Genomic DNA, 17,373 nt, shown 5'->3' on the forward strand with positions numbered 1-17,373 from the left:
TGCAGTATATAGGGCACATCAGTGTAAACGTCCGTATGTTGTAGTGTTGCACAATCGGCATAGGCTATCTATAGTCAACCGTAAATGTTGGACTTGGCAGCAGACTAGCACATCCCCACCCCCATACTCACATACCCCCTCCACCAACTCTACACACTGCACACACCACCCTAAAAACATGCACTCGCACCCCAACCCAATAAACACCCCTAAAACACACAAATAAAACTTCAGAATCTATGAGCATTGTACAGAAATTTTATATTAAAATACAAGGATAAGTGTAATTTTACATAAAATAAGAAAACTATTACATTGCACGTTAGTCACATTTGGTAAACATCATATTTCATTTCTCAGATTATTCCATACTTTCAACCTCACTATAAGAAAATTTATTTTTTTAAATAGTGTTCGGTGTCATGCTTGTACTGTACAGTGGAAATTTCAATTGAATGGATGCAGCCTGACGTAGCGTGACGGTTTTTTGCGCGATGTACGTCAGCGTATGCGACTGTGCGTGCAAAACGCGGTAGTGAATCCAACCATGCCAACACACTCGTGATTGGTTTGTATTGTATCCAAGGTCGTGCGTTAGTTTGAAATACGCGATAGCGGTAGGATCGAATACAGCTGTTGAAAGCTGTGTTCATTCAATTGAAATTCCTAGTATAGCTTGTTTGGATTATAATTGACAAAACCTATTCGGTTTTTGTTACTGCGCGTCAAGTCCATACGTTTGTGTCAATACGCTCGCGTAAATTCACATAAGAGCGCCTCAGTCACATATTACGCAAAGCGAACCCAGCGTAAGTGCTGCCCCCAACTGCATGCATGTCATTCTATATCAATACACGATGTAAAGAGTCTCATTTTATCGCTAATTATAAGCTGACCAAACATTTATAACATTATTCTCTTCATGCAAATTATTATATAGAAAACATTTTGATACGGTACTGAGGAGCCATATAATTTAGTTAAAGGGGGATTTCGTGATCTTACATCCCTTTTTAGGGAATGGTTCAATATAGATAACCACGAAAACATGTTTATTTGCACAACTTTAATTGATTTGGGGAAAAAATGACAAATTGGACGATGTCCTTGTCAAACGACCGAATATGCAAAAAGGTTATGCACACAAACAGTGTGTATAGTTTGGTCAGCTCGTAATAGGCGGGAAATGTTAGGGTTTTACCACTACGCCGAAAAGTAGACCCATAGTTGACATGTCTGATCTAAATTTTGCGTGTTAAAGAAAGTAGACAAAGTATAGGACTTGGATTAATAATTCGTGAAGCTTCTGGCAAGATATGTCACAAGAACATTCTCAAAAGGAAATATTTTGATATTAATCCGCCATGTTATAAGGCCCGCCGATTACGAGCTGATCAAAGTTTCTGGAGTACGTGGTGAGATCACGAAATGCTTCAACAGAGAATTAAATATTCCGAAATGATTCCCATATGAAGTGGGATAATTGGCAGCTATTGGCAGTCAATATTATTATTCTTGCACACAGTTTCCAAAAACTACATACATTATATCTTCATTGAAACAACCAAACCACACTACACAGTAGCCACGGGGTTGATATATCAACGCGCTAATCGCAAAGTTTAAATTGATGGTCGCTTTAAAGTTTGCCTCAACGTCAACATGTTCTTAGTTCTAAATCTTAACTTAATAAAATAGCTGTTTCATTTGTTTATCTAAATTTAACTACGGCAATCATAAGACTTTTAGTTAATATTTTGATAGACGCTACGCATCCTAAGTTTTTTTGCCTGTATCGAGAAGAAAATAGCTGCAACAGCATAAAATCCAACACTGACCCAACCGAAGAAATAGGACCACGATAAATCCTGTCTATTGCCGTTGTTGATAATATATCCCAGGAATGTGAACAGCCCGCAAGCTAAGGTAATTTCTGAAATATGAAAATAACGGATAATATTTATTTATTTATTTATATTTATTTATTTATTTATTTATTTATTTATTTATTTATTTATTTATTTATTTATTTATTTATTTATTTATTTATTTATTTATTTATTTATTTATTTATTTATTTGCTCATGGTGCTCGAGAATCTAAAAGTGACAGTAGTTATCAATATAATATTGGTCCCTCCATCCAGTAAACAAGAATTTCACATGATAGCGTATTATCCAAATGTTTCACTTTTCATTTGTTTTACTTTGATCGCATTTCTACTATCTAATATCCAATGGTGTACTTAAATACCTGTGAAGAGCTAGAAAGCCTGAAGTGCTTTAATTACAATAAATTGTCAGAGTTTTGGATAAACTCCGGATATCCCATGGGTTTTAACATTCGCTAAAACCCCTCATAGAACACACACTTAAGCGGCAAGTGAGCTTTCTTTCAATTGGCCTGATTATTTCGTTCAATGACCAGAAAAATCTTCTTAAGAGTTATAATACTTCATAATTTTTGGCAAAGAATAACAAAATTTAAAATTGACCGAAAGCATTCATTATGGCTTTAAGACACAAAAATAAGGTAAACATGGTAAAGAAATGACCGGCATCAGATTTATACAGCATTTTATTTATTTATTTATTTATTTATTTATTTATTTATTTATTTATTTATTTATTTATTTATTTATTTATTTATTTATTTATTTATAAACAAAAGTAATGCAAAAATTTACTGGCAAGTCAGCCTTATCTACTTCGTATTTATTTATTTATTTATTTATTTATTTATTTGGTAAGACAATGTAGTATTTTAAAACGAATCGGTGCACATTATTTATTACCTTGAAGAATTATAATTGCCGTGGCCCATCTTGTCCACACATAACTTTCTTTGAAATATGCCATTGCTGCAAACGCCATTGCGACCACTGTTAGGACGATAGAGAGTAACGCCAGACCTTTAACGGCAGGTATCCAAGGATCTGCAAATGGAAGAATGGAGTAAGAAACGACAGAAGAAACCCTATGATATTGGCATTCATAATACGAGTACTTAACATTAATTTCATATTCGTATTAGTGTCTCTAAGAAAACATGATACACCTTTACCTAAAACACAGTTGTTTGATGTGATCATTCATTAATGTTTCTAATAAAATATAACATAATTTTCTAGACCTTTACAATACCAACAGCTATCACACTAATATACATATATATTTCTTAGCTATTTTTAACTTAGATTTTCTTCTCTTTATCAAATTTTTATTTTTTTCTGCCTTTTGTGGTACATCTATAAACTGTATATTTGTATGCAAATTGAGGGCGCTATTTACATATATTTTCAATATTATTTAGCCCAATAATATGAGTATTTCCTTTCATTTCATGATAAAAAGTAGTTTGAAACTTTCCATGCTATGAAAAATTCCTTGCTATATGTTACTCATTTTTATGCCTTAATGTCATTTAACAAGTGTCTACCCTTGTAAAAGCGCCATTAGTGTTCAACTTTGCTTAAAAATGAATACAGATCTATGATGCCTTTAAACAACCGTGACAAATGACCTTTCAACTTCACCTCTGCAGGATATCGGTCTGTCAAGCAGGAGTTTGATCCATTGTAATGGTAGCAGAAACTTATGTTACATCAAAACAATTTGTGCATCTCACGGGATGTGTGGATTTTGATTTATTTTGTCTAAATTTGATTTTTTTTTTTTGGATTTGACAACTCATGATAACCCAAGAAATCCTCTTATGAAGCTTTCTGTTGGGTACATTTGAACACTGGGACTGGTTGTGTTAGTCACGAGTCACATAACCCTCTACTCTTCACACGTACAGGTATGACTCCTCTGAAACCAAAGCACGGAATATACCCAACTCTAAATTCACCATGGGAAGAGCGAAAGCTTGACTTTAATCTGCAGATGCTGCCAATTAAATTCAGACTTTATTTTTGCAGGTCAATACCCAAGCAAGTTTTCAACAGCCGGTGATCGAGCCGGGGACATCATGCACTAGTACTGAGAATTCTAACTACTGAACCACCACGTCAGTGACCATTCTCTATTGGTATGCATAGCCGTGCTAAAAGTCGCTCCATTCAGAAATACACCTTTTTGTTTTGAAATCAATTTTCTCGGTCAAATAAAAACAATAATTTTTTTCAGTAATGTCGGATAAAAACATGAAAATGGATATACCTGGTATTAGGCATGAAATTGTGTCTTTTAGGGTAAGATATTTGATTTTTATAGGCCTTAACCTCGCCCGTGAGCTATTGTTGGAATAATAACGTTTCAGCGTTTGGAACTAATATAGTTCGCTAAAGAAAGATATTTCCCACCTCTATAAGGCACATCGTGTGGGTCTATATACAGTAAGCCAAAAAAATTAAGGTACCAGTTACGTTTACCCCTGTATATCCTAAACAAAGAAAGAAATGTCATAATTGGAACCAGCAGCCAATAGCTGCATCTTTTAGCTCGAATTTAAGACCTCATTCGTTGAAATTGTTCAAGAAATAAAGACACGCCGATCCCAAAACCCAAGGAAGATACCTATGTAAAAGTTGCAGTTTGTTGCATTAAATGCCCTATTGATTTGTACACAAAGCGTTCGTGAAAGCTCGTGAACACGAGAACTAGCGCTGCGCTTCCATTGACTAGCACGTTAAACTAACGTCATGCTTTCATTGATTAGAACACAAAAGTGCAACTTTTTATTTCGTCTCTTCGGTAGATTTTAGATCATCGTTTCTCTAATTCTCAACCAATTTCAACAAATAAGGTCTTGAATCAGAGCTAAAGAGTTCCGATATTACCTGCTTTTTTTAATTTTGACATATTTGTCTTTATTTAGGATATACAGAGTAGGTGAACACAACTGGTACCTTATTTTTTTGGCTTACTGTATATAGAATATCCGGTTTGATATCACCTTTTTTCACTTGCGACTGCCAAAATTTCCAGCTCAAAATTCATTTCTAATATGTGACGGGGTATATCGAAAGGAGACACTTTTGGACAGGATCGTAAATGGAGAAATAGCAAAAAAATCTACCCGGAGTGATTTTTTCACAATTTTTTTTTTTTGTTGTTGTTGCGAATTTGTGATATATAACTGGCATCTTGTATTTTTGAGACATTATTCAAGGTAATTCCTACTCTCAGCATTTTTAAAAGCCGATATCTCAATTTCCTATTTTATTTTTTTAGGAATGTTTGATTTCATTGGGGAAAACGGCGTTGTGGAGCAAAATATATCTATATATAAGATATGTAAAACACTCAAAATTGATAACTTGCCCAAAAGTCTTTTTCATTTGACACGTCACATATAACCAGCAGAAATAATCGATATTTCGAAAATCTTACACTAGAAGCTTTAAGTTTTTAAAACACCAGGGTTTGAAAAACATACAATACCAAACATTACTGTTTTTTCCTGACTTATACTAACAAAATGAAAATTATTGCTTTACATTTGGCCGAGAAATTAATTTTACAGTGAAAAGGTGTAACTCAAAATTTTTTTTGCTCATTTCAACACCAAGTTCGATCGTTTTTATTGCCTCATTAAATGACTGAGTGAGCCTCGTATAACAACAGCCATCGATTTACTAGCGTTCTGAGTGCCATACTGTTCTTTAAACGTGGTGGGGTGTGTAGGGGTGTGCTGGTGTGGTACTTGTGTTAGAGCTTGTTAGCATGTAGAAGGTGTGGGGGGTCTACTGGGCCTTAAAAATTATTAAGTGCTTAGTGGAACAAATATACTATAACAGATACCTGCATTTGGCCAATGTGTATCAGCGCATCTCCATTCGCTACCAACAGCAATGCAGCCCTTCCACAATCCTGCATATCCAATGCGTGTACGTGTCCAATACCGTGTACTAACGGAAAACACACTTACACCTGTTCCAATGAGTGCGGTGTTTGGTGCCAAAAACCAGCGACCCTCCATATCAGTTCATATTAATGATGGATCTCAAGAGCGCAGAGAAACAATCCGTATCTCTGGAATACAATCAATATAATTGCAACAGAGTGTTCAACAAGCTTCTTTTTTTACATTCAACTATCATAATGCTAACTATACGAGTACATAGTAATAGTAATGGCCTCAAAACGAAAGGTAACATTGGGTCATGTATTGAATAGGTAATTGTGCAATGAACCTACAAATCGTACAATATATGATCAGTAAATAAGTAAGTAATATGCCTTTTTACGTGGTTTTGCCTAACAATTTAAAAAAAGTAAGTATAAAGTAGTATATAGGAAATCAGTACTCTCTTAGTAGAAACGTAAATTTATGATTTCAAAATGCTCATTGCATTTAATTTCCGCACGCAATTTACGTGGTTTTTTTTCAAAAACATTTTGAGACCATTTTTATCAAAAGCGGATATATTTTCTCCGTTTGACCCATGTAGAGCCCAAATTTCAACCTTTGACCTTTTTGCTAATAACTCCAGACTGATTGGTCGCAGGTAGGTCAAACTATATATTTTCTGAATCCTTGTTTTGACCCCTGTATAACCTTTGACCTCATATTTCTTTTATTGCTCCAATGCCCACTGGGCACCTGTCATGTTTGACCTCTCAATATGTTAGGCATCAACTTTAAACAAGAAAATGCTAGTTATACGCAACTTTACACGGAAGGATAAATTCAGCTTAAGTACTAACAGATGGAATAGGAGGGAGTAAGCAAATACACCAGGCACAAAAAGAAACTCGTCAGTTATAGTCATCCTTGCTGTTCAACAACCTGATACTTTTAGATTATTCTGAAACATGCACTTTGTTAATTGGAATTTGCTTTTTCATATAACACCCTGTTCGTGAAAATCGAACAAGAATTGACCAAGATATGCACCTCCAAAAATATTGCAACTTTAGATTTTGGGGTTTGGGGTGCATATATTGGTCAATTCTTGCTCGATTTTCACGAACAGGGTGTCCGTCGAGAAAGCAAAATCCAATTAACAAAACGTATATTTCAGAATAATCCAAAATTATCAGGTTGTTGAACAGCAAGGATAACTATAACTGACGAGTTTCTTTTTGTGTCTGGTGTAGTACAATACTGTTAGGTAGTATTAAGTATACACTTTATCAATATTGTTAACAATAACAGAGATATAAACATGATTTGTTTGCTCTTTCAAAATATCAAAAATCAACGTTACGTATTATCAAAAATATATTCAAAACAAATCATCATAACAATATAAATATCATTGTTGTGTTTTTCAGTAAAGTACTTACCACAGTAATTTGTCCTTTCACCGTTTTTAGTAAATGTTCTCAACTGATTTGTCGTAAGTATTTTGTAATTCAAGTTGGTACATATAGGTGAACTCTGATATTAACTGAAATTGACTTGTGTTTTCCGTATGTAACCAGTCAGATCATTGTGGACTTTGGTCGATGTTTGAAGCCATTGTACAGGGTGAGTCAAACTGAACGATCTGTATCCAACTTTGCAACAAAATAATGTTCGTGCATCTTGGATCACCCTGAATAAAAATTAACACGTTCTTATGATTCAGTGGCGTTGTTCTTTTATCCGCCATTATAGACATGTGGAATTTTACCATTTAGTTAATTTAATCAGAACAAAAAAGTTTTAGAGAACTTCTCCTTTGCATGTCAACGCACAGAGGCTTTTATTATTGTGCAATTCGAGGTAGAGGTAGTGATGTAACAGGATTAATTACCATAACGATGGGTCAAAACTATTCTTGAATGTATTCTACTAGACGTACGCTGTACCTCTGCATGGCGCCCGGGATGGCGCCATATATTATGGGCATGACATACCAAGACCAGCAAGTGTGACCAAATCCTCATGCCATTGAAAAGGATAGGAACTCTTTAGATAAATATCATCAAATTTAAGTATTAATTGAATAGCAAAATTATTACACATGGTGGGGATTTCAAATTTGTAATATATTATCAAAAACAACCTTTTGAAAGTATTTGCCAACGGAAAAAATATTTATTGACGGAAACATTTTCAATTTAATCACAAAGTTAAACAAAATAGACAATTTTGCTGCACAGTATTCTCGTGTTGTTTACCGCCTTTGCATTTAAATGTACAGGAAGACCACTCGCTATGTCGAAGGTCACTTTGAGACTTACTGTCTACAAGCTGTTATGGCAGCGCGGAGTTGGTCCCGTGCGTATTTATAAATATAGTCGAAGCATACTGCTTGTGACTGACAGAGAATATCCTTCGATTTGTAAAAACAAAGAGGACTATAAAAATGGACTGATTTTGCAAGTGAAATTTGCTTTCAAGTCGTCTACTATGGCTTTCGTATCACATTTGCTGTAATTTCGCAGTGTGTTAATGTTCGTAATGCCGCAAATGTTGGAAATGGCTCTGGAGAAGGGCTTATACAGAAGTACTGTAATAGTACATAATCAGCTTATTTTGTGGTATAGTATATATATAGCCTCTTAGCCCTGTTTCGGGCACATATCTCGAACTCGACAGCATGGACAGTGGGACACTCTTATTCCGGGGACTCATTCAGATTTGTTAGCACCAACATTGAGTGACTTTGGTTTGATACCAATAATGGTAATTTTTAGTCAAGCAAGCAAATCGTAGACACCTGCCTTGCATTTGAAATTAACATCACAGTGGAATTAGGAAAAGCAAATAATTATTTCAGGAGACGAATTGTCCCTTCATTAAACGCGTACAAATTGACAACTCATCGGAGGCAAGAGTTCATTTTTGCTCTCAAGCTAAATAACTGAGGCACTCATATACTATATCATGTGTTATCATCCTTAAGTAGGCCTTCTTCATTTGAAAATAATCACTGACTTTCCTTAAAACCATCTTAAATAGGAGACCCTATCATTGACATGCTATTGTTTTAAATGCAAGATTTTGTTTGCGTATGAAATTCATGGTGAAAAGACCAAGAAACAAGAGCTTAATGTAGCACTATAATTGTAATACCTCCCCTTGTTTGTTTGTTTGTTTGTTTGTTTTATTTCTTCTTTAGTCTGGGACACTTGAGTTGAAAAAACGATTAATCATCTGTTCTTCCTTGAGTCAATGCCATTAGCTATGTTATCATATCCCATTTTCTGAGGTTATGACTTTATTCATAATGTCGGGTGATACCCTTCCCCACCAAATCCTGATCGAGTCACCCCCGGCCAAAATCCCTTCAGTCCACCAAAGAAAGCAAATGACAACGGTAAAAATGCAATAATTTGTATCAATTATTTTCGAATCAAATGACTGATTTGCTACAAGAGTATTGGTTGAAGTCTTATTTTCTTCAAATTTCATGCTATTTTAATACAGGATCTAATGACAAGCACAACATTTCCACAGATAATCGCAACAAAATCGGTTGCTTCAACCCCTATTGCCATAGTCCCCTGATTACCTTGTGTTTATTATGTTGTTCTTGCACAAACCATTGGTGCAAAGATGGTAAGCTCATAAGGTGGCGTTAGTCCAAAAATTATTTATTCATAAGAATTTGTTTTGAGGTTTTAGTTGAAGACTTACCCCGTTAATTGATTTATACTGTAAAGTAGATATACACCTTTTACCTATAGATGAGTTAACAGCGATATATATACTTGGGGGAACAGTACATGGGCGTATCCGGGGTGGCTTTGCCAATACCATGGACTGCCGGTACATCACAGGGTCCTCGGTAAACTACGGTCCCCGGGGTCGTGAGTACCGAGAGTCCAGGGGATAACCATATTACATGTACAAATTAACAAAACCTGAGATGTGTTTCTTAACCAAAATGTTTGCGCGCTCTGTGCGAACTTGTCCCAGTCACATATAATACATCTAACAAGTTTGTGCCCCGCCTTTGTTCCGAAAACATGGCTACGCTATGCCACGTGATCGCCAAATCAATGAACTGATCGTGTTCTGTCGACCAGATTGACAGTACATGATCAGTTCATTGTTAAATTTTTTTTTTTTTGCCCATTGTGTCTGATTTGGCACGAGTTTTAAAAGCACGGACGCGCACTTTACTGCCGGACAAAGAACAGTGAAAACTACCAATCCAACTGTTTCGTTTGACGTCACATATTGATCATCTATACCAATACCACAAAACCGGGACAAGAAAGTTTTTGATAAACTAAAGATACGTGTCTTCATATTCTGGTTCGTCTGTGGTAGTGATGGCATTGCAGAAGCCCTTCCTATCGTTCATAAACGTTGGTTCATTTTAATATTACGGTTGAAACTGTACCATGAATGTCATTCCTTATGTTCACTCTTTCTGTATCGTAAGTTGTCGAGTTACCACGCGAGATACTATTGCAATAAACACTACTCCTATTGTTGGCTCTCTGACTATTTACAGTACCCACACGTAGTCGATACATACTATTTATTCTTTGTGTCCTTTCCAAAGATTCCATAGATACAAAATATACAGAGTGGAATTTCACAATAAATATACAAAATATATACATAATTGAGTTTACACCAATTCCAAGAAAGCGGTAAAATTGCTCCTGGTAAGGCTCGAACAATGTCCCTTCATTAAACGCGTACAAATTAACAACTTTTTTTTTTACTCTCAAGCTAAATAACTGAGGGCACTCATAATAGCATGCGTTACCATCCTCAAGCAGGCCCTCATATTTCAAAGGTAAAACAATGGCAAAACGTGGGCCGATTGAAGTAGGTAAAGTTCGATAGCCAAAAATTACCATTTCCAAGGCCCACAGAACTGTTAAATCTGTAGAAACAACATGAAGCAATGGGAATACAAAAGTACACTAGAGCAAGTGATGAATATCACTGTGCACATAAAAAGTTACGATAAATCAAACAACCAATGTAGGCCCCAAACAGGGAAGAGCGGTTTATCTGCTCGAAAAGTCGGTTGCTTTTATGGTTGTTTGGTTTTGTTTGTCTGCTACGTGCACAGTGATTTTCATCACTTGTCAATTGGCAATTTTTGGCCATCGAACCTTGCCTATTCAAGGTATCCTCTTGTATCATTTATTGATCCTTGATGACCATTACTCACTTTCACTGACTTTCCTTGAAACCATCTTGAAAAGAATACCCTTATCATTGACATGCAACTTTTTGTTTGATTGATTTTGATTTTGTTTGTCTGTGTATGAAATGGGGATTTGCCATTTGGTCTAATATCATTTAGTCTTATATCCATTTCGTCTACATCCATTTCGTCTAAACCTATTAGGTCTACAGCCTGTCTAAAAAAAAATTGTGCAAGTGAAAAGCGCCCTCTTTGGCAATTAGAAAATGTCAATGTGACATAATGCTTACATCAACGTCACGGGCATAGTCTTAGCTCTCGAATGCCGTTTAGTCTGTTCAATTTGCTTGTTTTGATCTCGAGATATGCTTACTTAACAACGAAAGGGTAAAATCACAATTGTGCCACTTTTACTAGGGAATAGGGCTGTACATGTAAATCAATGATAGCATCAAGTTTATCAAGAGTTCCTTCATGAAATCAAAAGAATGCATCAATTACACAACAATACAAAAAATTTTTAGTGTTTTATCATGATAAAGGTATAATGATTCTCTTTTTCCACTTACGACAAATTAAACGATAAATGAATATTTCACATTCTGCTGTAAAATTAAATACATGTGCATGTCAATTTATTCAAGACATGATAAAAGACAAACAAATATTGCAAAGTTATAGGTTAATGAACTTTGACAAGTTCATGAAATTTGACAAATTAATGAAATTAGACAAAATAATGCACGCGCGCTGGTGTTGATGCGTCTAATGCACGAGCTCCGAAGGGGGAAGTGCATTAGACGCATCAACATCAGCTAGCATTGATTTACATGTGCAGCCCTATTCCCTAGTAAAAGTGGCACAATTGTGATTTTACCCTTTCGTCGTTAACTAAACATATCTCGAGATTAAAAAGAGCAAATTGAACAGAACAAACGGTATGTGAGAGCTAAGACTGTGCCCTTGACGTTGATGTAAGCATCATGTCACAACGGTATTTTATAATTGCCAAAGAGGGAGCTTTTCACTTGCACAATTTTTTTGGAGACAGGCTGTATATCCACTACGGCTAATAATCATTTGATCCTATAACCATTTGGTCCGATAACCATTTGGTCCGATAACCATTTAGTCTAATAACCATTAAGTCTAAAACCATTTAGTCTAACAACCATTTAGTCTAATACCCATTTGGTCTATAACCAATAGGTCTAATAGCCAATTGGTCTAATACCCATTTGGTCTACAAACCATTTTAGTCTTACAAGCATTTAGTTTAATTGGTTATTAGACCATACGAGTATTATACCTAACGGTTATTAGACCAAACTGTTATTAGACTAAACGGTTATTGAAGAAATATTAGACCAAATGGTTATTAGACTATATGGTTAGTAGACATACCGGTTATTAGATCAAACAATATTAGACTAAATAGACATTAGACTATAAGGTTATTAGACTAAGTGGCAATTAGCCTTTCTGGTAATAGACCAATTGAATATAGACTAAACGGGAATTAGACGACATGGTATTAGACCAAATGGCAATAGACCTATGAAATTCAGGGTGAAAAAAACAACAAACAAGAGTTTAATATAGCCCTATAATAATTGCAATGCCTATCCTAAGCGGCAAGTCACAGGTCAATGCCATTAGTCATGTTATCATGTCCCATTTTCTAAAGTTATGACCTTACGGTCCGAGCGATTCATGATGTCTGGTGATACCCTTCACCCACCTAGATCCCTTCAGTTGCACCAAGAAAGCAAATAACACCGATTAAAATACAATAATTGGTATCCATTATTTTCTAATGGCTGATTTGCTACAAGAGTATTGATTGAAGTTTTATTTTCTTCAAAATTGGATGCACTTGCATGCTATTTTAATACAGGATCTAATGACAAGCACAACATTTCCACAGATAATCGCAACAAAATCGGTTTCTTCATTACCTCTACTGCCATGGTCACCTGATTACCTGGTATTGTGTTGTTCTTGCACAAACCATTGGTGCAAAGATAGTAAACTCATAAAGTGGCGTTATACCAAATGTTATTCATTCATAAGAACTTGTTTAGAGCTTTTACTAGGTATATCACCTCAAAAATAAGCGCAGCAGAAAAACGTTATTTAATGTTTCTACACGAATGAGCTTTATTAAAGCATCAAAAATCAAAAAACGGAATTGAAATCGGTCAATGCATTGGGATGTAGTGTCAATTTTAAGATGCTCGTAAATGGAATTAAAACCTGCCACAAATGGCTATAATGACAAAATTGGCACATTTCGAGATTTTGAAGGTTTATTTGGACGCTTGCTTGAAAAAGCAGCGTTAATTTAAGTACCACAGGTTAAATGCCTATCTTTCCTAACTTCGTTAAAGAAAACAAAATTTAAAAATCTATCATTGAATAATTATAATAAATTTACCAAATATACTATTTTAGCAAATTCAGCCAATCTGCAGACAAATTAAAGGTGAAAAAATGACTAAGTTCAGCTAATTAATATGCAAAATTGATGCCAATAGAAAACCGTACATGATATCAGGGTGTGGTTTTTTTTGCACACATATGTATACAAAGTTATTTTAATTGATAACAAAAAATACACAAAAAGTAATTAATTATGCAAATTAGCTAATTACAGGTAATTATGTATTCATGATATTTTTATGTAAATTAGGCATAAGTAATTTTGGGTTTTTTCAATATTTAATGAAAGTCTATTCATTCGCCATAAATTTGTCAAGTATGAACCTGTTATGATGTTGAATAAAGAAACTGCAGTTAATTACTTAAATATAATACAAAAAATACGAAATTTGACATTTTGACGATGTCTGGAATAGAATTTTCATTTTTTCTGTAAACATGGTATGTGTCACCATTGCTCAAAGCCAAATCCGAAAAGTAAAAATAAAAATTCATTTGCAATGAGACTTTAAATTAACATTTTGTTATCTGGATTAACACGGGAAGACAAATGGTAAACGGAAAAGCCATCCCCACTGTACCGCGTATACAAAAATAGTATGGCCTTGGACACACACAATGGCTTAGAGCTATTGAGGTTTGGAAAATTACTCCCTAAAAATATCTTTGATATAATGTTTTGTTTCAACTAGTTTTCTCGAAGTGTGTCATTCGTTGTCGACGGAAATAATTTACATGCTAAGAAGGATTAGTATTTCAGCTAAATGGTGGTAGGTCCCTTTATTTCAATAGGCCTATATTTACTGATTTATGAGCGATCTTCAAAAATCCATAAAAACAGACAGTAGCTCTTAAACAAAACAATTTTTAATTTTGGGGACCCGATAGTAGCCTCAGGAAGGCTTCACACACCATATATTAAAAATTCAAACAATTTGGATAAATGAAGCATAATGAGAAATTCATTTATCGACATGGATGTTTTCTAAAATTGGCCAACTTTGAAGCGAGCGCTTTTCAATTCACTGTTATGCTTGCATGCACAGTGTAGCAGAATGATTGTGCAGCCACTGTGACATACCTACTTTTAGGTAAAAATTTACCCAGTGAATTGATTTATACTGTAAAGTAGATACAGGGTATCCGTGAAAGAACTGTATCGTCGGAAACTGACTTTTTGGGGGGTATTTTAACGCACAAACCAACCATAACTAAATAACTGATGTGGTTGAGGAATATATCTGATATCACATACTTTTTCAATTTTGCCAATTGACCACTCCGTTTTTGAAATAAAAGAATTTTACGAAACTACCTCATTTTCAGCCCGTTCCACGGAGTTAAATATCTGTCAATGACAATTGACGCCTCATGCGCTAATAATGCGCATTGATTAGCATTTCGAATGCAGATCATCGATTGATATTTGAATCCGTGGAAAGGTTTGAAAATGAGGGAGTTTCGTAAAATTCTCATATTTCACGAACGGTGTGGTTAATTGTCAAAATTCAGCTTTTTAGCTTTTGCGTTAAAATACCCAAACAATTAAGTTTCCGACAATATAGCTCTTTCAGGGACACCCTGTATAATACACATTTTACCTATAAATGAGTTGACAGCGATATACTTGAGGGAACAGTACACAAGGGCGTAGCCAGGGTGGCTTTGCCAAAATCATTGACCGCCGGTACATCACAGGATCCTTGGTACACTACGGTCCACGGAGCCGTGAGTACCGACAGTCCAGGGGATAAGTATACTACATGTACATATTAACAACACCTGAGATGTGCTTCTTAATCAAATTTTGGCAATCTAAGCATACATATAGTAAATGTTTGCACGCTCCGTGCGCACTTGTCCCAGCCATATATAATACGTCTACAAGAACACTCTTCGTGTTTTTGTCGGTACATTCACAAGGAGAATGGTCGACTGCAGATCCGTCGGATAACACTTTTTCAATGGGAAATGAACTTTGCTGCTTGGATGGTGTCACGATGAGGTTAGTTAGGGTTAGGGGTTAGTTATTGTTAGGGTTAGGGTTAGGGAGCGTGTTCCGACGTATCTGCACTCGACCGGCCTCCAAGTTTGTGCCCTGCCGAAAACATGGCTACGCCATGCCACAAGATAGCCAAATCAAATACAATTTGGCAAAAAGCTATTTAACAATGAACTGATGTCGACCAGATCGAAAGTACACGATCAGTTCATTGTTAAATAGCTTTTTGCAAATTGTATCTGATTTGGCGCAAGTTTAAAAAGCACGGACGCGCACTTACTGTTGGACAAAGAACAATGAAAACTACCAATCCAACTGTTTCGTTTGACGTCACATATCATGATATTGATCATCTATACCAATACCACAAAACCGGGACAAGAAAGTTTTTGATTAACTAAAGATACGTGTCTTCATATTCTGGTTCGTCGGTGGTAGTGATGGCATTGCAGAAGCCGTTCCTATCGTTCATAAACGTTGGTTCATTTATTACGGTTGAAACTGTACCATGAATGTCATTCCTTATTTTCACTCTTTCTGTGTCGTAAATTGTCGAGTTACCACGCGAGATACTATTACAGTAAACACTACTCCTGTTGTTGGCTCTCTGACTATTTACAGTACCCGCACGTGGTCGATACATACTATTTATTCTTTGTGTCCTTTCCAAAGATTCCATAGATACAAAATATACAGAGTGGAATTTCACAATAAATATACAAAATATATACATAATTGAGTTTACACCAATTCCAAGAAAGCGGTAAAATTGCTTCTGGTAAGGCTCGAACAACGCTAGATATATAAGACAAAATGAGACTGCGGTTACCGCCGTGGCACACGCGGTGAAATTTGCAGTCCGTGCCTCGAAATTATTGTCAGGCAACGTTCTGGCTAAAATTGTGCAGAAGCAAGCCACAGCTAACCATGGACCCGAAATACAGACTTCGGTGATCATCTCTATGTACGGAATATTACACGACACGTGGAGTTCATCTTTGCCCCCTGTTCTGACTACGTCAAACAATAATTTCGGTGGGAACTCAAAAATGAAAAAGGTTGAAGCTGATGCCTGTAAGAAGACACAAAGTTTAAGAAACATTTCAATGAACGAGTATGTAATAATATGATAAAACGATATATTTTGAAACTTTTTATGGTGAGCTGGGTGAGCAGACTGGAGCCACCGTATGCATGGTATGCTTTAGGAAAGAGCATCGCGGGGTGCAAGATTTGTAGCGATGACTTTATACGTAATGAAAATGACTCTTATTTCCATGTACTCAGTTATCACTGCCATGCAGTTTTTACTCAATTGCTTATTGAAATGCAATGATTATAATGCGGAATACGGTGATAACTGCTCACTTGCATGCATGAAATACAACATTATTATACCATTCAAAACCATCCAGTAGCCAGCAACCATTATAGTAACCAATTTTGAAGAGCCCAAGATGAGACACACAAGTCATGCAAACTTAAAACCATGCAGTCCATCATATGGTGATTGGGCGTTCATTTATTAAGAAGGATTGTCCTATTTCAGTACACGTTGTTTCAACCTTGACTGAATGCCCCCACTCCTTTTCTATGGATTTCCATTATGGGCTGACTTTGTTCAAGATCTGTTGATGCAAAATTATGGATTTAAAGGGCCAATATAGAATTCTCCAAGAATAATAAGTGGGTGAACTTAGCTGAGCACATGTGACTAATTTGTGAAAAATCGGTTATATCTCACAATATCACAAGGATAATGGAGGTTTTGCACTGAAGGGCGTGGATGAAAATATCATCGGACCATCTTTCTTAATTGAGGCAATTGCGCCGATGATGAGAGCTGTAGCTTAATAAAATGATTTATGACTTATTGCAATACATGCGAAATAATGACATGGTATGACCATTTTACCTACTAGTATTTGAATATTCT

The 17,373-nt window shown here is 35.6% G+C and overlaps 1 protein-coding gene across 1 annotated transcript; it reads right to left on the reverse strand.

The window, feature by feature from the left end:
• Positions 1-244: 244 nt before the first annotated feature.
• On the reverse strand, positions 245-6,081 carry LOC140156877 (claudin domain-containing protein 2-like). Its single transcript, XM_072179889.1, has 3 exons — positions 5,748-6,081; positions 2,795-2,935; positions 245-1,933 (listed from the first exon to the last, which is right to left on the reverse strand). Exons 1-3 carry the CDS (start codon positions 5,923-5,925, stop codon positions 1,746-1,748), a joined length of 507 nt encoding a protein of 168 aa, XP_072035990.1. The 5' UTR covers positions 5,926-6,081; the 3' UTR covers positions 245-1,745.
• Between the last annotated feature and the right edge of the window lie 11,292 nt (positions 6,082-17,373).

This window comes from Amphiura filiformis, chromosome 7 (genome assembly GCF_039555335.1).
Source record: "Amphiura filiformis chromosome 7, Afil_fr2py, whole genome shotgun sequence".
NCBI classification, from domain to species: Eukaryota; Metazoa; Echinodermata; class Ophiuroidea; order Amphilepidida; family Amphiuridae; genus Amphiura; species Amphiura filiformis.

Excerpts from the sequence above, each read along its gene's own strand:
- LOC140156877 (XM_072179889.1), bottom strand. The coding sequence starts at position 5,925 with ATGGAGGGTCGCTGGTTTTTGGCACCAAACACCGCACTCATTGGAACA. Across the intron at positions 2,936-5,747 it reads TACACATTGGCCAAATGCAG|ATCCTTGGATACCTGCCGTT; the intron begins GTATCTGTTATA and ends TTCCATTTGCAG. Across the intron at positions 1,934-2,794 it reads GGCAATTATAATTCTTCAAG|AAATTACCTTAGCTTGCGGG; the intron begins GTAATAAATAAT and ends TTCATATTTCAG.